The sequence below is a fragment of the Hippoglossus stenolepis genome, chromosome 1 (assembly GCF_022539355.2).
Source record: "Hippoglossus stenolepis isolate QCI-W04-F060 chromosome 1, HSTE1.2, whole genome shotgun sequence".
NCBI lineage: Eukaryota > Metazoa > Chordata > Actinopteri > Pleuronectiformes > Pleuronectidae > Hippoglossus > Hippoglossus stenolepis.
In genome coordinates, this window is record NC_061483.1 from 24,870,350 (window position 1) to 24,894,293 (window position 23,944).

General features: G+C 39.6%; 1 protein-coding gene across 1 annotated transcript; it reads right to left on the bottom strand.

The window, feature by feature from the left end:
* Positions 1-1,097: 1,097 nt before the first annotated feature.
* LOC118106585 (enhancer of mRNA-decapping protein 3) lies at positions 1,098-23,944 on the bottom strand. The gene is made up of 7 exons (XM_035155258.2): positions 23,838-23,944; positions 22,339-22,518; positions 20,914-21,110; positions 14,402-14,764; positions 5,514-5,667; positions 3,019-3,236; positions 1,098-2,506 (listed from the first exon to the last, which is right to left on the bottom strand). Exons 2-7 carry the CDS (start codon positions 22,500-22,502, stop codon positions 2,172-2,174), a joined length of 1,431 nt encoding a protein of 476 aa, XP_035011149.1. The 5' UTR covers positions 22,503-22,518; positions 23,838-23,944; the 3' UTR covers positions 1,098-2,171.

A 23,944-nucleotide genomic window follows, 5' to 3' on the forward strand; every position in this document is an offset into this window, starting at 1 on the left:
GGTTCTGTTTCATGTTTGGAAGGGGAGGAAGAGGTGAGGGGTATTCAGCTGCCACATGCAACTTCACCACTAGATGTCACTAAATTCTACACACTGCAACTTTAAGGGCAGGCTTTCCAGCTAATTTAAATATAATTTACATTAAAGGGATAGTTCACCCAAAAAAATGAAAATTCTCTCTGGTCTATCTATCAATCTACTCACCAATGGAGGGGTGGGTGAAGTGTTTGAGTCCACAAAAAACTTTAGGAGTTTCAGGGGTAAACAGTGTTTCAGCCAAATCATATACAATTGAAGTAACTGGTGACCGATTCTTCAAACATATAAAATCGAAGTGGCGTCGAAAAGACTTGAAATGGCGTCATTTAATCCATGTTTTTATCTTAAATGCCCAAGGGTACGCGCAGGGTATGCGTTAGCATCGCTACTTCCGGTTGCAAACGTTTAGGCCTAAAACCTGGTGAAAATGACACTGTTACGATTCCAATATAAATGTCGGGGCTTTTGGACACTTGGATGACACCACAAGAGCAGTATGGAGGCATGTTATGTTTTAATTTTTTTTTATTGATCACCAGTTACTTCAATTTTATTGGATTTGGCTGCAACCCTGTTAACCCTTGAGAATCCAAAAGTGTTCTGTGGACTCAAAAACTTCACCCACGCCTCCATAGACATAGGGGTGAGTAGATAATGAGTGAATTTAAATTTTTCTGTTAACTATCCCTTTAATATTCAGACCTCTTATTTAGAGTGTTGTAGAAACAACAACAGATTAAGTTAAATCTGTTCTTCTCCCCTCCGTCAGCTTTTCACACCTGGTTTTAGGCAGTTCCTGTTTTTCCAGGAAGCTTAAGAGATAATAGAGGACATTTCTCACATTTCATGAGCAGCTGTCGTCTAGTTTGACTCAAATTTGAATCCCCCTTACAATTTGTGCCGGTACAACCACTGGCCGTAATTTAACTAAATCTGATCATCACACATTAACAGAGTGTGAACAGCAATGTGTCTAGAAACTGCTGTTTTGGTGAAGGCGGTAGACAAGTGTGAACCCTGCAAAGTATATGAGAGCTGTCATTCATAACTGACGACAGTTTTGTTTTCAGGTGTTTAATGAAAGTAGTGATAAGAAAAAGAAAGTACATGACACAAAGACGTAACAGCCCTCAAAAAGCCCTACCAGTGTAATTTAGTGAATAGCTGCCATTCTAAAAATAAGCCTGCTTCATTTGTCCTTATGAACTTGACATTGTGCTGATAAGTTCTCACACAAATTTACAGCTGACCAGAAAAGAGGAAGTTGGTTGGAGTGGTTTTGTCACTTAATGGGGCTGAATCTCACATGTTAAAGATGTTTAACAAGTAGGTTTCCCTACATATAACAAGCTTTAATCCCTGGAGAGGAACTTGGACCAAGATGGTTTTTTGGTGCTTGGAGTGCGTGCTTCAAATTCTTATTCTTATACAGAAAATAAATCCTCCAAGGTGTCTGCTACCACTTCGGATTTTCAGTGTCAGTGGCTATTAATTCAAAACGACCAGCAGAGCAGGAAGAGGACAATCTAATGCAAATATAAAGAATTCCAAACAATAGCCCTGAGGTATATTCAAAAAAATACAAATATAAATTCTGTATAATACCATATCTTCAGTGAAATGCTACAAACGCATCCGTTTGTGATTATTAAAAAGAGAAAATCTATTAAATTGAAAGACATGGACATGGAGATCAACTTCGGGGCTCATGACTGGCAGATTTAGTCTGAGCTTTGTTTCAGTTCCCCGGGTCAGCACCAGACTCCACATGCAATTTAAAGGAGGAAACAGGAACTGAGTCTCTGCTGCTGTGACTTGTCACGGTGTCAGAGGTCACAGACAGACCCACAGTGGTCAGCATTTTGTAAACATAATCACATAGTCACAGAGCCCTTATCAAAAACACAACAAAGAACAGGAAACCTTTCCCCTTTCAAAAACAAGGTGTCGCACGCAACATGCGGCAACACAGTAAGAGGACAAACACAGAGCACAAGCACAGATCCGTGTTTCACATGATGCCCCTTACCGTCTCATGAAGTTGTAAAAAATGTATAATTGTGTATTGTTTTGGTCAAATAGTTATTTATGCAATTGTATCTAAGTGTAATGAGAAGGGAGAGGGTATTCTGTTATGCTCGGTGCAGAGGAATGACAAATTTACATCCAAAGGGCGAGAGGTAGCGGATTCCAACTTCCTGGAACACCAGTTTAGGGATGCCAATGTCACAGAGGTAGACTCTGCTGTCCGTCTCAGCTAAAGGAAGAGGAAGTCCTAAAGAGAGAGTCCACTTCGCCTCGACAGTCTGATGCTGCTCGCCGACAGGAGGGTCGATACTGAGGACCGGGGCCCGGTTTTGGTTGGCCCATTCAGCTGCTGATTGGTACCAGGGCTTTTCTTTCAGCAGTGGCTTCTCGTGACAGTCCAGGCAGTTGATGAGCAGGTCGACTGGGCTAGCAGGAAGGTCTGAGACACAGCGTAAAGAGAGGGGGAGATCAAACAGAAACAAATGGTGAACACAGTGTTTCAAAGTGCCTCACAAAACCACGAACGAATATATTTTTGGTCAAAGTTAGTCTTTTCTATCTAATAACATAAAAGTGTCAAAGAAATTCACACACAAGAGGCTGAAGTCTAAAAGTCTGTCGTGTCCAAACCATATTGATAATAACGTATCATAAATCACTATCAGCTTTTCTCACATTTTCTTAATATGACTACACGTTCTGCAAAGATGTTACAAACATGCTTCCAAGATATCTGTATTTATTAGCTATTTTGTATTTTTGCTTTGTTTTTTGAGTCAAAAAGCTGTTACTCCACTAGAGGGCAACATTTGCCTGTGCTAGTCTGTTCCAACAGGACAAAATGAATTAATTCTGTCTCAGATTCTAAGACAAACTTGGTTCTATCTGTGTCACTGAATCCTGAGTAGACAGGGATTTAATAATCTAAGTGTCCTCTGTTGGGTGTTGTACCTTTAATGCTTGCCACTTGCTGGCCACTGGTCCTGCTGTAGAGGTTGACCTCACTGGTTACCGCCTCCTGGATCTTGACAAAATTGGGCAGGAAAAGAATGACCTCCACTCCGTGGTTGGCCAAGTGTCTGCCACAGCTGATGCCCTGGGCTCCCTGGAGGTGGGGCCCACACAGGAGAACCACAGTGGGCCGCTGGTGGACGTTTTTTGGGGTGAGTCTGGGGACATTTTAGAGATGACATAGATGCTCAGCCACAAGAGGACAACGAAAGGCAACAACAAATGCATAAAACTACATAATCTGCATATAATCTGTATCAAATTAGACATAGAACTTTTCTATCGAAAGCCTTTTGGAAAATGTTAACAAACATTAACAATGGTGATGTGTGTTGAATGTTCAGTCACAGCAAGTCCTTGGGTCTTTCCTTTTTTGAGATCTACCCAGGTACTTAGGAACAATGTACGATGGACATCGTTAAAAGACTTATAAACCTTGACTTTCCTTGTCTTTTGTTAAAACTGTTAGTAAAAGAACTGAACTTTTTCATCCAAAAAAATTACATGAAACACATTTGAAAATAATCTCAATCCTATGATTGATTATTTGTCGGTATTTCTGGTTTTAGCCACCTTCTAACCAAACCCAAATAGAGAGTCTCCAATTTAACTAATGTTATAGATTTGAAACCTTTCATTGGCTGCCAAAACAATCTTCTGTCATAATTTACTGCTCTTGGTTGGAATAATTAATCTTTGTTATTAGAGGTAAAACATATTTTCAGGTTATCACAGGCAAAAGAGAGGTCAGATTAAAAAAAAGAAAATGTTGCTCCCTTAAAATGATCAGGGCTACATCAGAGAGTCGTGGGAAATAAGAAACTTCTAGTTAACAATAAAACACTGTTGATATGTTGAAGAGTGATCAGGAATTAGTTTTAGATTGGTTCAGAGTGATTCAAATAGACACTTGTTGTCTGACTGCCGTGCTATATTCAACAAGGAGTCATGCAATGTCAAAGACTAAACTAGGTGTAATGCAGAATCTTGCTGTAACTGGCAGGCCAGTTGGGGATCTTCCTAATCTCCTCCTGTTTTTTTTTTTTAACATGAAATTTCCTTTTACAAATTACTTAAATTATCATCTTAATACGTGAACCTTTGCTATAAAAGGTGCATCCTACCAGAAAGTTCTTCAATGAGATTATGGGCAATTTAGTAATGAAGATGGCACTTTGCTAAAGCTCATAAACTATGGTCACCATCTTATTCACCATCAGGTTTAAAACATCCCATTAGACATGAATAACTGCACATACTGTATGAGCAAGGATTGCATGTCTGTAGACTTAACAGAGGAAATAAAAATAGAGGAACACCATTGTAGTGTTTCTGATCCTAGTATTACAATACAAAGTTAAACCTGATCTGAACTCCTGGTAGTTCCAGAGAGTAAACTTGAGACTCGTAAGTATTACAGTGGTAAACTGGAGAAAAGGGATGTGAGGAAAACGAACCAGTTTGTTATATGAGCCCCTGCACTGAGGCTCTTTGATCTGAAAATGAGACTCCACTACTCATAAAAAGGTGCAGATCAACAACACCACAGGTAACACGGGAGGCATCAGTCTGTGAGGGCGTTCACGACCTGACCGGTCGCAGTACTGCCTGGGGGTGTCAAGGTTTACATCACCTAGCACATGTAGAAACATGGTAGTAAAGAAGATTGCCATGTAAACTGGAAAACATTACACGACAACAATCAGTTGGACAGACCAGCTCTTATGATTGCATAACGTCTCAGGGATGTTTGGCGCACTGTTGTACATTCTTCTTCTTCTATTTCTTCTTCTATTTCAATTTCTATTTCTTCTTCTACTAATAACAGTAGCTCTGTTGCTAATATTGGAGATTTCGAGAATAAAGTTGTAATATTCCAAAATAAGTTGTAAACTTCCAAGGATAAAGTTGTAATGTTACAAGAAAAGTTGAAAATTTACGATAATTAACTTGTAATGTTTTGAGATAAAAGTTATACATTTATGAGAATAAAGCCATAAACTACATGTCATTTTACAAGGTGTATATCAAAAGATCAGTCTCTCGCCTTATACTTCAGTGTAGGTTTCACAAATAATGATCCATTGGCACAACATCACCACACTATCATGAAGTATCAGGACTTTGAAAAGATTGTGCAAGAAACTGTCTATTCCAAGAAAAAGAAAATGATTTTGGATACAGAAGAAGGGAAAGTCTGGCGAGCACGAGTTGTCCTTGCTGCTTATTTGCTAAAGATTTTTTTTTCTTTATTCTCGTAATATTATGACCCTTCTCATTAAATTAAACTTGACTCTCGTAATATTCTGACTTCATTCTTGTAATATTACAAAACTATTTTTCGAAATCTCCGTATTCTTTTTCTTTTTTTGCTATGGCCCTTATACTCCGTCGTTCTCCACAACCATATCACTTTCCAGATTGGTACTCCTTACCTGTTGGGTCCACCCAGCAATGTGAGAGCCATCTGACTGGAGCAGACACCGATCATCTCCAGCCTTCGCTCAAGAGTCAGGCCCCAACGCTCTGCAGTGGCTAGTAGATGCTGATGAAATTCATAGGTCACACTGGGAACCACCAGGCCTGAGTCTGCAGAGAAAACATGGGGGGTGAGACAGAGAATCAGGTGTCTTTACTGTGTAATTTCTAATGTTAGCAGAACACGTGTGAGACAGTGTGGTGTAGTGGTTACTACAAACATCACGCGGCAAAACATCTGCCCAAATGAGGTGTGGATGAATAAGACAGACACGAGGCACAGACAGAGAGTTTCACCATGACTAATTAATTAGTAATTAACATTCCTCCGTAGCTATCAAAGTCACGTCACAGTCCATGCCCAAACCAGGCAGCTGAGCTTTGCCTTGCTTAGTGGGAAATGCAGTCCACTGACTTTCTGCATAACTGCACAATATCACTGACATCATGACACAGTGGCAAGTAGGTTGGTACAGTCCTGGTCAAAATTATTGGCAGCCCCGAATTTCATGTCCATGATTCAGAATACCTCCAGAAAAAAATGCAAATGAACCACTTTTGCATAAAGTTAATATTTTCTAAATAAAATGTCAAATAAAAAGAACGACAAAAAACAACAAACAAAACTTGAATTATACAAAAGCACGAAATGTTCCCCGGACAAAATCATGAACACAATTTATGGCTGTAAGACTATGATTTGGTCGCAGAACCTTTGGCAGCAGTGTCAGCCTCTAAAGATTTCCTGTAGCCATCAAGAAGCTTCCTGAACCTGTCTGCTGATACTTTCTACAACTCATCCACTGCTATGTGTTCAATCTCTTTGAAGTTTGCAGGACTTCTTTTTGCAATGATAGATTTTGGCTCTCTCCTCAAAGGATTTCAAATATATTTGTGTTTGGAGTCACTGTCCATCCTTTCCTCTATAGCCATTTGTTTTAATTTACTCACTCCATAAATCAGTCCTTGATAAGTCTATGAGCATTCGAAAATGCTTCCGCTAGACTTCTCACTAGGTCAAACAGGAGGTCCCATATCACATCAGTTCTCACTCTTACATATCAATCACTGCACCTTGGAACCCCTACACATCTAACAGATCTACTCCACCCTCATTCATCTGCTCGCTCGCTCAGATCTGACAATCAATAACTGTTAAATATCCCACGCACTCGTCTTAAGACTTGTGTTGACAGGGCTTTTGAGACAAAAGAACCAAAGTTGTGGAATGTCCTACCTACATCTTTCAGGTTGGCTGATTCTGTGTATTCATTCAAAAACTAGTTAAAACGTACTTGTTTAAACAGGCATTGAAGTGACTTATATGTTTCTCTCTGCACTTTACTGGACTCCTTTATCCTTTTAATGTGTGTGCGCGCGCGTGTTTTTCTTCAATTTTTACATTTGTATGGTGCAACTACTTTGGCCCTGTAAACTTTTTGAATATTTTCTGTGAAAAGTTCTGAACAAATAAACTTAACTTGACTTTGTGCTGTCGGATGTGTGCTAAGGATCCTAGACCTTTTCCCTGGAATCTAGTTTTCAGATACTGGGTAACACATTTCCCACATTTGATTAAGTCAAAGCCCTACAGCATGAGCCTGCACCATGTTTTACTATGGGCAGGGTGTTCCTTTCCTTAAGGGCTTCATTTGAGATCCATTAGATTTTCTATAAGAATGTGGCTTATCTATGGAATTCTTCTTTTGCAAACACAAGTCTTGCCTAATTGTGTCTTTGTCCTTGCCCCATGAAGAATTTCTTATAATAGTGTGTCATATGGTTCAGGATGAAACCACCAAACCCAATAGCTCCAGGTCTGTCTGAAGCTCTTGTGTGGCGTTTTTTACACAACGCGTGCCAGCCTTCACAGACAGCTCTAATTGAGTTTCTTCTTAGTGCCTCACCCAAGAACATGAACAGTTTTATGATTATCAAATGTCTTGATAACATTACAAACTGTTGAAGCAGGGATAACAAGATCTTTGGTGATCTTTGGCTTTTAGCCAGTTTCCTGTTGAACAGGAAACCTGCATCCAAATAATATCTCTGAGGCGCTCCAGTCTTTGCCAATGTGAAAAAGAAACAAGAAACAACCAGTTCCTTTTTTAACAGTATAACCATCATCCATTGATTAATTCAGGTGATACAAACAGTGACAAACATACAGGTGAATCGTATTTGTTCTCTATTTTGTTTGTGAAATTAATTTAAATTCATCCATGAGATTCCAATAATTGTGTTTGGTATGTTATTTTATTATAAAAAGCATTTAATTCTAAATATATTCTGGACTTAAAATTCAGAGTGGCAATAATTTTGATCAGTGGTGTAAATAAATACCAACAGGACAATGTAATATTTGCATAACTTCCACTCTCTCTGAAACACAGAAAGGCAGAGGAGCAGGTATTGACTTTAGGGGAAAGGTTTGAATTAAAAAGCTGAATAATATTCATATACATATTTCTACTCTCATATTATTGCATTCACTATAATGGCCCAACAGGTTCCAGAAACACACTTGCATGCTGGTTTGCATCTCTAAACTAAAATGGTACTGGTGCATACCTTCGCCAAGGCCCATGCAACGGTCCCCTAGATCCAGATTTTGATTTGGATCTGCAGCAAATTGCACAGACTCATATGTATCTATCTTCACCTGTGCAGCTTGAAACACAATAGCTTGACTAGAAGTAAAACCCAGAAACATGACCTCGAAGATAAGGACAAACGTTGGTCTAAAGATAAGAACGCTCCCAGGTTCTGAGGGGCTGGCAGTTATGTGGAAGTAACACAGATCCTCATGTGAGGAACCCATTCCTCAGGGAAAAGCCCTTCCTCCTCCTCATGACCTGATCTTGTTCCCATCACGGAAGATTCTCCATTTCCTCTCCTGTTTGTCACTGCTGTCTGCCGCAACAAAGGGAAGATTGGCAGCCTTTACAAAACATGACAAACACGAGGCAGCTCGAGTGAGACGCCTATTCCCCACCGGGGCCTGAGTTCACACGCACCATCACATGCTTTCTGACCATTCTCCAACCCCTAGCTCTGAGACAGGGCTGCACTGGGCTGGACCCCCCACACTGGCTGCCGTCTCAGTCAAAACACGCATGCAGCGGGTTAGCGTGACAGGAAACGGGGACAAACATCATATACATACGAACACCTGCACCTGTATCCCAACGGTTCATGGTGAGAGATTGGGGAGGACTAAACATGGGGGAGGTATGGAGGTGAGCGGGAAAAACAATGGGTTCAACTCAGTTTCTGAAAATAGACTGTTGACTCATCAGCCAATGATAAACAAAAAAAAACCTTTCTAACTAACCATAGTAATTCTTGAACTGTCTAATTTTAGTTGGGACATGTCATCCGACCTATTGTCAGCTCAGTTTTACATGTAGTAATGTGTAAAGCATCTAAAGGAATGCACAACTTTTTTCAATTGGTCATTTATAGAGCATGTGCAGGATTTACACTCCAACAAAAATAATAGTTTTGGGATTAATATTGATATTATCTTATATTTTGTTGCATACACAAACAATATCTATATTTTGTTATCAACTATTCAATATATTATGCATATATAGCCCTCATTATTACAGTTTTATTGTAGGATGCCTGACATCCTTAGTGTCAAGGGCTAATTTTAAGCCAGATGTTTAGCTTTCATACAAATAATGTAAGCAGGTAAGATATAATGTAGTTTTACAACAACATCTTTGATGAAAAAAAATTACATTTCTACTCACTTCCAACATTTTACCCCTCATTTTCCAAGAGTAGATTCTTCTTTGAGTTCACCTCTTCTTTTGTCTTCATCTTTCTTTTAAGGAAAATGCTTAAACCCCTTTGTTAGTAAGTAACCTAACCTTTGTCGGAGTTGTTCTCTTTTGTGTAGCTTTTGAATTGTTCTATTACATAATGACAATTCAGCCTTTTTAACACAGCGCAAACTAAAGTGTGCGGAAACCCTTAAAGAGCCATGTGCTAATCTCTGGCTTGTATATCGCCTGTGGCACATTAGAGGGGTAATGAAAGTCAAGCTGGGGGTACTGCGCGGCTCAGGATCCCTTTGATAAATAAAGCTACTGGGAGGCAGTTAAGTCCTTAATGGCCTCCAACAGATCTCTGGCCTGGTAGCTGAGAACTTAGAGGCCTCTTTGGCATGCACAAATTCATACTGACACACACACCCATGCTAACAAACACCTCATCCTACATCACACTCACGACACGGCAAGGTACAAACACATATCCACCCACCCAACTTTTTACAGTGGCATGCAACACGGACAGGGTGACACGCACACACACGCCCTCACAAGATATATAAACACAGAGACTTATGCCGTGCCTTATTAAAATTCTGGCTTATATTTAGGTTGGCCCATCACCTCTCCCACTATTCGTTTATCGATACCGCACAAAGAACTGTTAATATGTTTCAGTGGGCAACAGAAGTTCGGAACATGCCAATCCTCATGTGAGGTGTAAGCACAGCCAAGTTAACTGCCTCCTGTCATGCAAACGACTGCCTTGAGTGCTTCGCTCAGAGGAAGTAGGAGTTGCACTAGTATGCACTAATTGCTTTTCAAGCATCCCACCAGGTGCACCTCTTAATAACCCTCTCGCTGAAGTCTGCCGCTACAAGAACAAACCACTCTCCGCACACACTCACGCCATCTCTTCCCTTCTGACACTCTCACACATGCAATGATTTACGCACACACACACCCACTCACGATGTGGTGTGAAAACAAACTCAAGAGTCATCTAACTAAGCCGGGTAGCTTTGAGTATGCAACTAAAATAAACTGAGCTGGAAGCAATCCTTCAAGCATGACAAGGAAACCGATGGGACTGAAAGCAATACATGCTGGCTGGATGCAGGCCATGTGTGACTAAGGCTCGCGCCAGAGTAGAGTGAGACGAGGTGCTTCCATTCCTCTCTGCTGCACCGCAAGAGCTGCAGAGGTAGCAAGATGGGCCACTGACTAGGGCCTAGAAAATGAGCTCAATGCTGTCATGTTCCTGAGCTGTTAATAGTTGGTAATCTCATTGTTGTGGCTTTCTGCACAAATCACTTATCAATCAAACCATTAAAAACATTATTTCACTTCTGCAGGTGGCACTATTGACACTTTGTGTGTTCCGCCACAGTGAGTACCACTGCTGATGTCCAAACAACCTATGATTGATATTGCTGGAAAAGTCCTACAAAGATTTTACAAACCGTGAAATCTCTATTGACTGGGAAGAAACCAAGAATCTTGCACACATAGATGATGACTTTTACTCCCTTTTATACTGATTCCTTCATTAGGGTAAAGAGTAAATGTGTACTGCAATTACAAAAAAGATTTTTGATCTAGTTTTGCGACATTGGATATAAGGATTGTCTTGGTTCTTCCACAGGAAAGACAGTTTTGTAAGCAAGGCCTCCATCAAGGTTTAAGGATCAAAAGTGAAAAACAGAAACTTAAAACGCATCACTTTCCCATGTCTCCTATGGTCCCTATGTCTCTAATCCCCCAGTACTGGCCTTCTCTTGAACTGGAAAAGATCGGTTGAAATATTTTATGGGGATACAATTTTTTAAGTTTGCATTCTGCAAAGCGATAAAGCCTAAAAAAATAATAATAATAACTTGGAAGACCAGCTGACAGTTGGCATGTTTGCGATTTGTGTTGCGGCCCGGCTTGTTAGCATTGTAGACTGCACATCTGGAGTCAATCCCACCGCAGGAGAGCGAGACAATAGCAGAACTAAACTTACACAGATTGCAACCTACACAATAAACAATGCTCTATAGAAACAGGCCTGTCAAACTTCCAATATGCCTGTGCGTTATGGCAACCCAAACATACAGTCAGGCACTTTGTTTTCATTACTATATTCTTGTGTGGTGGATTTATCTGTTTACTGGCAAAGATTCCAGGTCATGAGTGCTGCGGTTTGTTCCTTTTTTGGAGGTGCTGTTTACGTAAGGCTGTACAGCGGCATGCTAATTACAGAGTGCAGAGGATGGGGATTATGATGACAGCCCTGGGAAGCAGATCTGCCTGCATGGTAAGAAAAGGAGGCTCTGCTTGGCAGCTGTCTGCTGATTGGTAGACTGCAACGCAACCCCCCGCCCCCCGAGCTACGCTGTGTTACCGCAAGACTGTCTGGGATGTAAATCCTAGAAACACTATTAGTACCGCAACCTGCCAGTCACCTACTATAGACAGTCTTGCTAGATTTTCATCGACTGTCATCCTTGACCTAGTCTTCATCTGCTTTGCCGACATGCACTGAAGTTCAGACAATTTCCTGAAGTTCTCTGCAGGGGCTGTATGTGACAACGCAAATGTCGGAGTAAGTTGCTCTGGACTTTTTCTGTAACTTTCTCCTACCAGCCCCCTTGCAAGGTCCTGACAAGCTACAAGAAAAAAGTAAATATACATTGCATGCACACCTCATCTTACAGTCAACAGACAACTGATTTTTTACCAAATAGATGACTTGGGAGTGTATCAGTCAAGAGAAGGGCTTTTACTGTGCATCACAATGGGACAGATTTAATATTTAAATGGCCAAGGCGGAATTGATATTTAAAGAGCAGGGTGATCTATAATGCTAATATTATGTTGTTTTTAATTTTTTTTAATTAATTTATCAAGAAAATAACATAATAAAGTAAAATGTAAAAACATTTATTCAAATTTAATTTATCATTTACTTGAAGAGAAAGTTATTTGAAAACAAAATGTGAATAGTCTGTTTACTTCAGATCTAAACTCGACTTATTATCCACAAGCAATCCGAGAAGTAAACTTTAAATTAAGTTTTGTGTCAGCAGAATTTTATTTAGGTCCTTGTTAGCAGTAACATTGGTTGATGCGAATCAGCGAACGTTATCTCAAAATGTCAGTAATCAGTCTTATTAATAGGCCAACTGATAAATCGTTTTGTCCTATATTATTCCACAGCTGCCCTGTAATGTTAATATAAAATTGTGGCACTTTAGCTCTGGTATTGCACCTACTAATACTGAAACAAACACTCATACTTAGCCCTTTCCCTATTTCCAGCCACTCTCTTCTTTCTCACTGCTCCAGTTCTTGGAAAGGACAGATAAACAAGGGTAATTTCTCTCACACCTTGGACTCAATGTTCAGTGCTATAGTGTGCCATTTATTTATCTTCTTTCTCTATTAACCAGTTATGTAACACTCCTAGTGAGAATCTATATCAAGGGTCATTCTCAAGAACCCCTCATTACCTCCATCAAGCAGGTTACGTTTTCACCCCTGTCCATTTATTTGTTTGATTGTGAGCAAGATAACACAAAAAACAAGAAATGGATTTCTCTGAAACTTGGTGAAAAGATGTGGTATGGGTCAGAGAAGAACTCATACAATTTTGCTGAGGATCTGTATCAGGGGGCCGATCCAGGAATTTCTTTCCACTTTCATTCACATTGTGAGACAGGTGGTATATCAAAAGTTTTACTGATTTCACCGGCACCCTGCACCAACTTCGCCCCACAAGCACCGACTGTAGCCTGAATGTTTTTCTCATTGTGTTCATTAGAAAGAGACACTAAAGCACAATCCTCACAGTGCTAAGAGCTCTGAGAGCCTAAGAATCACGGGGGATTTGAAATATTAAGTGCAAATGACACATTGTTAACAATCTCAAATGAAATTAATTCATAGTAAGTGTGTACAATCATCTTGGAAAGCAGGGGAGAAGCTAGCAGAAGTGTAACCGCAGGTGCCAAAGTGGTTATCTATACTAAAATTGTATGTATGCACAAACTCTAAAATGGCAGAGTGTGTGTGGCAATGTTCACAATGTCTCCAGAGACAGCACATACACAAAAACTACTTGAAACTAAAATTGTACTTGATGATAGTGTACTCATGGGTCAGCGTTTCTGAACATCTCTGCATATTTTCCCATCAAGTGTTTTTTATAAACTAAATCTTTGCATGAAAAGTGTCATACGCATTTTTCAGCAAAGTTTTTTAGCAAATGTTACTCTAACAGGAATAAATACTGCATTTGTTATGTAAGAAAAATACAAATAATCTCTTCAGTTAGTCTTTAAGGGAGTCACCTTTGATTCTGGGAAACATCAACTGTCATGTTACACAATTTCTAGAATTTTCTTTTACAGTACGCCTCCTATTCTCTATTGGTCGTATCAGGAGCTTTAGAACTGTCATCAAGGATTTTACTTTAAGGTAGAGTTGGTATGTTGCTTATGACAATTTTTATTTATTTGTTGAAATCCTATTCCACATTTCGATAGTCATCCATAAATAAAGTCATCTGGAAAAAAAGGGTGTGAAAAAGTGTCTGTGGCCCTCGCAGGACTATAATATACTAATCATTTCATTCAGACCAAATTAAATGATTGGCTGTCCTGCCCATGCCCTCACTGCACATGACCAGAGTCTTCAGCCGGAGAGACATACACTGCTGAAGCAGAGACGATAGTCAGAAGTTAGCGGACATATCTCAAGTCTGTGTTTATGTGTTTTGGGGATGTAGCTTCGACGAGAGGACTGATGGGAGGGGGTGGGATGTATCTGTTGCATATTTTTAAAGTGTAGCCTGCTATTGTTAGCGGTTCCAGGATTACCAACCCTATCTTTAAGTGTGCAACAAAGTCCTTTTGTTGAGGCAAACTGTAGCTGAGTGTTAAATAAAAAAAACTATGTGATTCACCGACTGTTGCTTTGCTTCCATATAAGCTGACAGCACCGTATCAAAGACTTGCATGTAAATGTGCGAGTGTGTTTGTGTGTGTGTGTGCCCTGGTGCGAATGCATCTTGCTCTCACCGGTACAGTACTCTTTACCCCCATGCTGGGGCACTGTTATCTGTCGGTATATGACAGGCTTCCCCTCCAGGATATTCTCATCATGGCGAAAGGACGGCGAATGCTGTTGGACCTGTGTGCTGTGAGGCTGTGTCCTGCTGCCATGGCTACCGGTCCCATTGATCTGGGAGAAGAAAGCGGCTTTGTTGAACAGAGCCAAATTTCCCTCGAAGTCAAAGTCAGTGTCCAGATCCTCATCGGTCCCACCTCCGAAGCACTCGTCATCCTTTGACCTCGCCAACCCAGAGGTGTTTCCATTTCTTGCACTGTTCTTCTTGGGTGTGGCCTGCGTCACCCCTCTACTTTTGGACGAACCTGTAGAGGCTGGAAAACACAAAGATGAATTTCACAAGAGCTGAACGTTTCTGTACGTAAGGTGCAAAAACACATATCGTAAGTTTCTTCTTCATTTTGGTGACTGCTCATGTAAAATATTTCACATAATGTGGACCAACATATATTATCTCCTTAAAAATAATAAACACTTCCACAGTACAAGACTTTGGAACATAGACATCATATTAGCCAAAAGACTGATCTGACTAGAGATATAAATAAAGCTGCTTTTTTTCATAATGTAGAAAATGGATATTCCTACTGACATTATTTTATATTTAGTCATTTTTACTTCATTTTTATAAATAGTTACTAGACAACATGGTGACCTAGAAATTCTAATCAAAAAGAGAAAATAATGACTGTGCATAGAATCATGAAATCAGTTTAGTCAATGTTTACCAGCAGCTGAAAAACTTACCTTCAACTCAAGTTATTGAGGATTTGGTGTATAAATAGATATGAAAGATAATATAATTAAACAAGTAATGGGAAAGTTAGAATTGTTCTTAAATAACTGTCGATTAACAAACCCTCAAATCTTTAGAGATGGATACAACCACATTCAAGTGTGTTATTAATCGTATATCAAATGTTTGGATATTGCTAATAGAAGATTTAGATATAATCCAGAGTACAAGATGTGACAACACACAGAGCGTATTTATTTAGTTCAAGCCATAATATATAGAATGTAAAAAGGACAGTGAAAAGCAGGGAAAGTGTTCCCATTGAAAATGTTTTCACTCCAAATTTAATTAAAAAAGAAATATCTACACTACAGTTTGAGAAACATAATCAAACAGTGCCTCCAGCTATATAAATACTAAATTAATAAAAGATAATCTTAGTATGAGTCTCTGGGACAAAGTTATATAAACTGAGGGTCCAAGACAGAGAGTGGGAAACTCTGCTCTGCATGGACTAATAAGACTATCAACCCCTCAAGCCCAAAATGCATGGATTACCCAGAAATCCTCCCATCTCTCAGCTCCGCTCACATCCTAATCACCAATGAGCAATGAGCTGTCACACTATACATCGTCGTGTTGTAAACGCTGTATTCCATACACAGAAAGTTCCTGCACTCAGTACCAGCAGTCTCAAATTGCGACGGGATGCTCGCAACTGCTTTTTATCTCGTGGAACTCTGACTGGCAACTCCTCTAGTTAGTTAGAGTTAGTTACTATAACCTGCTGAGAACAAAACGCAGCTGATACACTAAACATACAATGGCCGCCTGAGCAGCGCTGAATAAAGTTTACATACACGTAGGCACAAACAGAAATTAAAATGAACCATGAATGAAGATAGAAAAAAAAGAAAAACCGGAAAAACCTGGCCTTCAACCCCAATCATCCTGAGCTCTCACGCTAACCAGGAGACAGAGAGGCACAGTCACACGCTACTGTCACTGTGACAGCTAAGGTGCTTTGGACTCTCACGCAAAAAAACAGTGGGAGGCTCAGTCATAGTGCACTAGCCAGCTATGAGCCTATTTGAGACCTGACTCAACACCACAACACGGCCGACCACTCAGAGACAGACACGAGACATGATTTTGTTCTTTTTTTTCTAGCTTCATTCAGCAGTTGAGCTGGTGTGTCAACAAGACATTAAGTAATACTAATGAGCCTAATTTCCCTCCGTCAGACAATAGTTCTTCTGAATATTTTAATTAGATTTTGTAATTATACTTCATTATAATTAAACAAAAATAATAAACATTGTAAAATCTGGTTCAACAGATCAGGGAGAAACATGGTGGATTAGTGTGTGAACTCAGCTGTGTGAACAGGGATAAGACAGCATACTTATTACCACAAGGCAGCTATGTCTTTATTCACAGGAAAATGTTTCGCTATGATTGAAAAATCTGAATGAACTGGGCAGAACTCCAAGACAAACAAGCTGACGAAAATACACCAGGAACTTCATTGATTTTAGTTTACACAGAGTAAACTACAGTGAGTAACTCTGTGATGCCACAAACTAGTGCATCTAAACAGGATGGGAATATTTCACCTGATTATAAAGGTGATGGTAAAATTCCCCCATGATCACATGGTGAAGCTCTCAGAGTAATTTATTAAGAACGCCATGCTAACACTGGGTAGGGCCTCAATTTGCTTTGTGTCCTGGATTCCACAAGATGCTGGAAATGTTCCTCTGAGATTCTGCTCTATGTTCACACGACTGCTCTGCATCGTTTCTGCAGATTTGTCAGCGGCATGTTCACGCTGCCAATCTCCTGATCTACTTCACACAGGTGTTGTACTGGTGGGTCCTCAGAAAGTCACAGTTCCAATGTTAAGAAGTCGTTCTGACTTCGGTGTGTCCATGTGCATTGAGGTCGGAATGTGGAAAAAAAATATAGATGCTGCAAAAAACATGTGTTGTATTTATTCATTTCTAAATCATCTCTCGTATCAGTCGTCTGTATTGGCTTAAAAAGTGCTGTTATGTGCTTGTGAGAAATGGTCAAACAGCTTGCATGTGACAAAGTGCAATATCTGACAAGTTCAATTTAAAAGCTACAATTTAGAGCTAATTGTAAAATTATGTTTATATGTATACAAGTGGTGACGTCAGTAATTGTTCTGACTAGAGATGGTGATCATGGGAATTTTTTCATGTCGATGGATAATGGATGCTTGTCTGGTGACTGGGGAGACCAACTGAGGTCACTGAACTGAAGATCCAGTTCATGAAACCAGTTTAAGATGACATTTGCTTTGTGACTTGGAGCATTACCATGCTGGAAGTAGCCAATCAGAGGGTTCTAAACCTTGGCCACAACGGGCAGCACATGGTCAACAGTAATATCAGATAGGGTGACACATTCAAAGGATGGCTGATAGGTATTAAGGGCCCGATTTGTGCCAAAGGTATTTCCATGAATAAGCAGGTGGTCCTAAAGTGTTCGGTGACTGTTTTAAGGTTTATGGGAAAAACACCAGGTTGCGCATAATTTCACCCCATATACAGAGGTATAATACTGGTTATGGGAACAGTGTCTTCCAAAATGCCCTTCTATTGAGATCTGATTGAGATTCTGGCAGAATCTGGATGCCTCTGCATTATTTACAAGATCAGCCCTTTTCTTAATTCCCATTCTACTCTCCCAGAAAGATCAGTGCAGATATTCAGCAACCATTTCTGGAATCCGTGATCTTGTATAAGCAATGGGCCACCCTGCTTTCCCTTCATTGTGGCCGAGGGGTAGTTGGTGTGTGTGTGGGGGGGGACCTTCTTGGAAGCATGGCATTGCGTGTGAATGGACCAGCCCTGCCCAAGCCACTCAGCACTTTGCCCCTGTGCAATTTGGGCATTAGCTCCCAGGCCACCAGCCTGCGAGCAGGAGATTAAAATAAAAACTGCAAAGGTAAACATTGCTTCCACAATTGATATCGCTTTTGGCCTTCCGAGCTCACTGGGACAACATGGCTTCCTGTCGGGGGTGAGAAGGGGGAGGCAGGGGGTTTCCTGTACTGAGCAAGAGCGAGGGAGGCAGTGGAGATGGGGGGAGTGGGAGAGAGAGAGAGAGGGAGGAAAGGAGGGTACTGAGACACGAAAGCCAGGCTTTTCATAACCTTCTCTTTAGGAGCAGACACGGAGAGGGCGGAGGGAATGTTTATTGATCTTAGTCACACACATATTGTAAAGAGGAACTTTGGTACAGGCCTTTAGCACGCTATGGGAATCTCTGGGGGAGTCACAGCAAGACAGCGTTTGGTCCCTTGCTCAAGCTTCGTAATATGAACTAGTGGCCACAGGAAATAGCACCAGACAGTGTTAGACGAGCCTTACTGACATGATGAAATATGCAGACTCAGATCAGAACATATTTCTTTTAATAGCTGAGGGTTTTTTTCTTGTAAGATAAAACCAAAAACATGTGGTTTCCTATTGTGCAAGTTTCAACTTCCATGCACAGGAAAAGGCATTGAGGCAGAGGTCATTTTTACAACCAGGCTGAAGACTATTATACAGTGTCCATTAGCCAAGTCTATTGGCCTCTGACTTCACCATTGTTCAGCTATCCGCGGTGTGAAAGTGAATAGACTTTAACTGATTCCTGCAAAGGCCACAGAGCTGTCCGATCAGACTTCCTGCTGACTGGATGTTGATGAGAGGAAATGCCGCTTTTAACCCTTATCTAATCAGGAAGGTTGAGTAACATTCACATTTTTACAGCTTCATGTGCGAGTTAAGACAGGAGAGTGCAGAGGTGCTTTTCACTATCAACATGCTTGACCTCTGTGACCTCCTCATCTCATCACAGTGGGACTGATACTCATGCTGAGCCCAAAATATCAAAAGTATTTATATGATAGAGAATATGAAGTATGTGAGGTACAGTTAGAGATGAATGAAAATGTCTCTCAGCTGCCAAAGAGTAACATTTGTCACATTCACTAAGAAATGTAAGACACCAGACCAGACACCTTTGTATGACCAACACCATAATCAATGGCATCACATGTAATATATATATATATATATATATATATATATATATATATATATATATATATATATATATATATATATATATATATATATATATATATATATATATATATACACACACACATACATATATGGATAGTTATATATAAAATATATTTTTACAGTTATAATGATATATTAGTAATATATTAGTTATTTCATCTGTTCTCTGAAAGAAGACACTGATATTGATTGATACGATTGATATTGATATACATTTATCTTTAGGATGTCATGCTTACCACCAAGTCTGGTGAACCACTGAATTTCTTACTTACGGAATATTTATTTATTTTATTTATTCCCTTTTACTGCTATTATATTATCACGTTTTTATGTGACACAGTCTTATATTTATTTATTTAATATGAACACTACTTAGTTTTAAACCATCTCAACTTTGTTGTCTGCCTTTCTTTTTCTTTCATCCTGGCAATTGTTATTTCTCTTGTTATCTCTCTTTGCTTTTTTACCTTGCTGTCAAAGCACTTCATAAACTCAGTTTTTTAAGGTGCTATATGAATAAAGTTCATTTTACTATTACTACTGGGCATGGGGCTAAGAGCCATTTACACTGCTCTTGCTGAAAATAACAAAAGCCTAAAATTCTGACGGCCTTATTCATTAAAGAAAAGTTTTATTGCTTGAAACATTCTTTTGGTGGCAGCAGAGTACTGTGGTTTGATGCAGTGTAAACTTTTTGTGGTATAAAAAACATTGCACAATTTTACCTCAGAAAAATCTTAAACAGTGATGTTGAATGACTTCTGTTATCTACCTTTATGCTTTGTGCCTACGTACTTTGACAACAATCTGGGGAGTTTTGTAATATGTGACACTTTCGAGTCATGCTTCCTTAAAATGGCAGAACAATATCTATTTTCTGCTCTTTAAACAGAGGAGTACTGTATGACCATTGCTGTGGTAAATTCCTGTCATGTAGTACATGACTCAATGAACTCAACATGAAAATATGAAATCTGCAACCACAGCCTTGTTCTGTGATATGACACAAAGGAAATGCAGTTACACAATGAATAAGCACAAGCCTTAAATAAACTGGGCTTTCCTTACTTACAAAAATCATACGTCACACTGTGTTCATATTTCGTGACAATTGTAAAATGTCGAGTCAGTCTTCCTCTATTCCACTGCACAATCATGCGGTGTTTTTGTAGCTGGATTAGCACTTGCAATGTAGAGTGTAAAGGTCTTGGACTTCAGTACAGAACATGAGGTATCTGCTGCAGATGCGAATAGCCAACTTAACTCATTGTTGAGAGAGCACAGTTTACATGGGTAAATGAACCGATAGTTGTGAGTCACGTTCAAGATATTTCTTGTTGTATTCATGTTTATGGAGCAGTTCAGTCACGCCTGTCTTAAATTAAATGGATTGTAATTCAGTGTGTTCTCACTTCTTTAACCAGAAAAAAATGACACATTGACAAACTGTATTCAACTCATGACGAATACTCGTACAGCATTCTAAAACATCACATATATTATCACACGTTATTAAGTATTATAACTAACTATTAGTCATAATCAACCATTATGACTGTTGTGACTCTAAACACTGTAAATACTTTTCAGTGCGGGGTGAATAAAGCCGTCTGCCTACCTCTGTGTAGGATGGTGATTGGAGGAATGTCGGAGTGAGTGCTGCTGCTTGTCACAGGAGGGCGAGTGGTTCTGTTACTTTGGCCACGCTGTCCTGCTGATGTGAGGCTGGGTCCTCTTGCAGCCCCCTGACCAGAACTGGGCTTGTTGACTGTATTCTGGATATCTAGGAACTTCAGCTCCTTGATATCCATGGCACTAGAAGACAAACAAGTTGCTAACCTTTTGCAGAAATACTGAATCAGATTTATACAAGTATCCAAGTAACCCATATTCACAAATCACAATTTGCCTCATAGGGCTTAACAAGGCGTGAAATCCTCTGTCCTTAAACCTCGATTAGAATGATGGAAAAAACATAGACACCTCAGAGAGAGTCACAAGTGAGGGATCCCTCTCCCAGGATGGACAGAAGTGATGTTGCATGTTACAGAGCATGTAAAAAAAAAAAAAGTAAACACTCATGAGAAAACACAGTTTCTTCTGCATAAATGGAGTGTGTATTAATGTTTAAAGTATTTATACAAAGCAAAAATGTATGACTAAAATTGGTTATTTCTTCAGCAAAACATCTTTTTCACTTATTTTCTAATTCAACAAATCACTAGACTTGAGTTCTATTTTCAGTCGGCATGCAGAAATTTTGTTTGTGTTGGTCTTTCAGTGGAACAAGGCTCAACGCTCAAATTAAATGAATTCCAATTGTGAATGACTATATCTAGTAAAGACTCATTCATGTAAAAATGAAATACTCATTAATATATAAATGCATGAATACGTATTCTGGAACAGCCATGGATGCGAGAAACAAAACTTTCTCTGACCAGCCACATCCATAATAACCTCAACAGGAAGCACTGGAATGTCTCTGATAACATTCACGCTTCAAGTAAGAGTCTAATTCTCATCCTCTTTATATTGTCTGCACATTTCAAGGACTTCTTCTTAAGCTCAAGTCCAACAAATTGGTCACAAGCACACAGCAGTCCCAGTTCCAAGCTCTATCATGACTTGATATTTTCATACAGAAAATGTATGTATTGTATTTTCATACAGAAAATATTTAGAAATTATTTGATTCTGATATGAATAATAACAAAAAAAAACAGCAGGCAAGAGCTCCGAATATTTTTGCCGGGTTTTCTCATTCTCATAAGTGTAATGGCCTGTCTCACATGGGAAATACTGAAGCTTTGCCCACCTGGATCCAACTTCCCACCAAATGTCACGTAGACCTACAAAGTACGAGGCTGACGTGATCATTTCAAGGCCTATGGCTTTTTATGGGAACTGTTAGAGGAAAAGTGAAAAACCACTTTCCACTAAAAGTGACGTCTTAAAACACTGCATGGGGAGATTAAAAAAAAACTAGTGAAAGTGGCTGTGTTGGATGAAAACATTTGATGATATCTTTCTTCTTTCTTACCTGAACGTGACCTCAGAGACAGGACACTTGGTGCCATTATGATAAGGCTGTCTGAGGGAGATGGTCTGGCTGGTGTGATTGACAGATGACACTTCTCCCTGATAAACCCCCAACGTCAGCCCACAGTTTATAGACACAACGCTACCCAACCAGTCACTGGCCATTCTGCTCACTGTGGTCCTGTGGTTTCAAAAACACAAACAAGATTAATTATATTCAATGTATCAATGTTATGTAAAAAGCTATACATATGTGTAACAATTGCTTTAGGTATATTTCAGCCATGATCGTAGTTATTAGGGCTGGGCACTAAAACAATATTAATAATTATCGCTATATAATTTTCATCAATAGCAATATAACTAAAGTCCAATATATATCAATACAATGCGTAAGCATTACGTAGCACAGTGAGGAGGTCTAAAACATAACTGATCTACCTCTGATTGGTAAAATATTTTTGCTCTTCATCAAGTGTTTGTCATAAATTAAAGAACAGTTTAAAAGCACAACCTTCATATAGGAGCAAAAATCCTAAATGCAAAATAATATGACGTTTATAGTGATAATTATCAATATCACCAAATATGAAAAGGTTTATCTTGTTATTGGTTTTGTACATATTGCTCAGCCCGAGTAGCTTCCCTTGTTGACAACATGGATATAAATGGTTCTGGCAACTTCTACACATTATACAGGCTTATTCCGGCAATTTAGACTCATATTCAACTGTGAATACTTGTAGACCTAAACATAAATACAAATAGATGAGAGGTTGGGGTTGTTTGAGGAGGATTGGAGAAGACCAGAGTATGTCTGTGTTCATGTCCACAGCTTAGATCACCTGGCCTCCCTGATGGGAAGCTTAAAACCGAACTCCATTGAAAAATGTGCCAGTTCACTGTTGCTAAGCGCACATTCGCCTGAAGAAAGCTGAAGCCGTGTTTCAAATGAATGTGGGTAAGTTGTCGTTATACAACACGTGGTTTTTGTCCAGGCTGTTCCGTGATGTCCACATTTCTCCCACCGGTGGATAAAAGACACAGAATGAGTTCAAGGTGTAATTTCATTAGGACAGGAGTTACTGTTATGAACGGGTGGCGTATTCAAATTGGGCCATTTGATTAGAAGGTCTTCGTTTAGGTTTCCAACGCGAGCCTAATGGAAACACAAGCTAAAGCTAACTTGGCTAATAGCTAAGTTAGAGATGACTATGTTTTTATTATTTTTATTATCATTATTGGTTTATTCGAGTGGGTGACTTCGAATGTAACGTGTATATGAAGGCGAGAGTTTCAGAAACACGAGGTAAATATCAACGGTTCGCTTTACAACCAGTAAACAGTGTTGTTAGCCTAACAGCTAACGTTAGCTTCGCTCCTGTCCGCCCTGTTCGTTTCGATCTGATCTTAGCGGAGAGTTGTGAGCGTGTTCCGAGAGTCTGCTCCACAACCCGAACACACAACCGCACTATACTAATCGATAATGGATAGAAATACCTTGTCGATAAGTCAGTAGCGAGGTGTCAAGGAGGCCAAAGCTGTAGCTCTTATTGTCTGGGCTGCTTTCCGGGTTGCTGCGTGACGTCAGTTCCCTCATCTCCCAC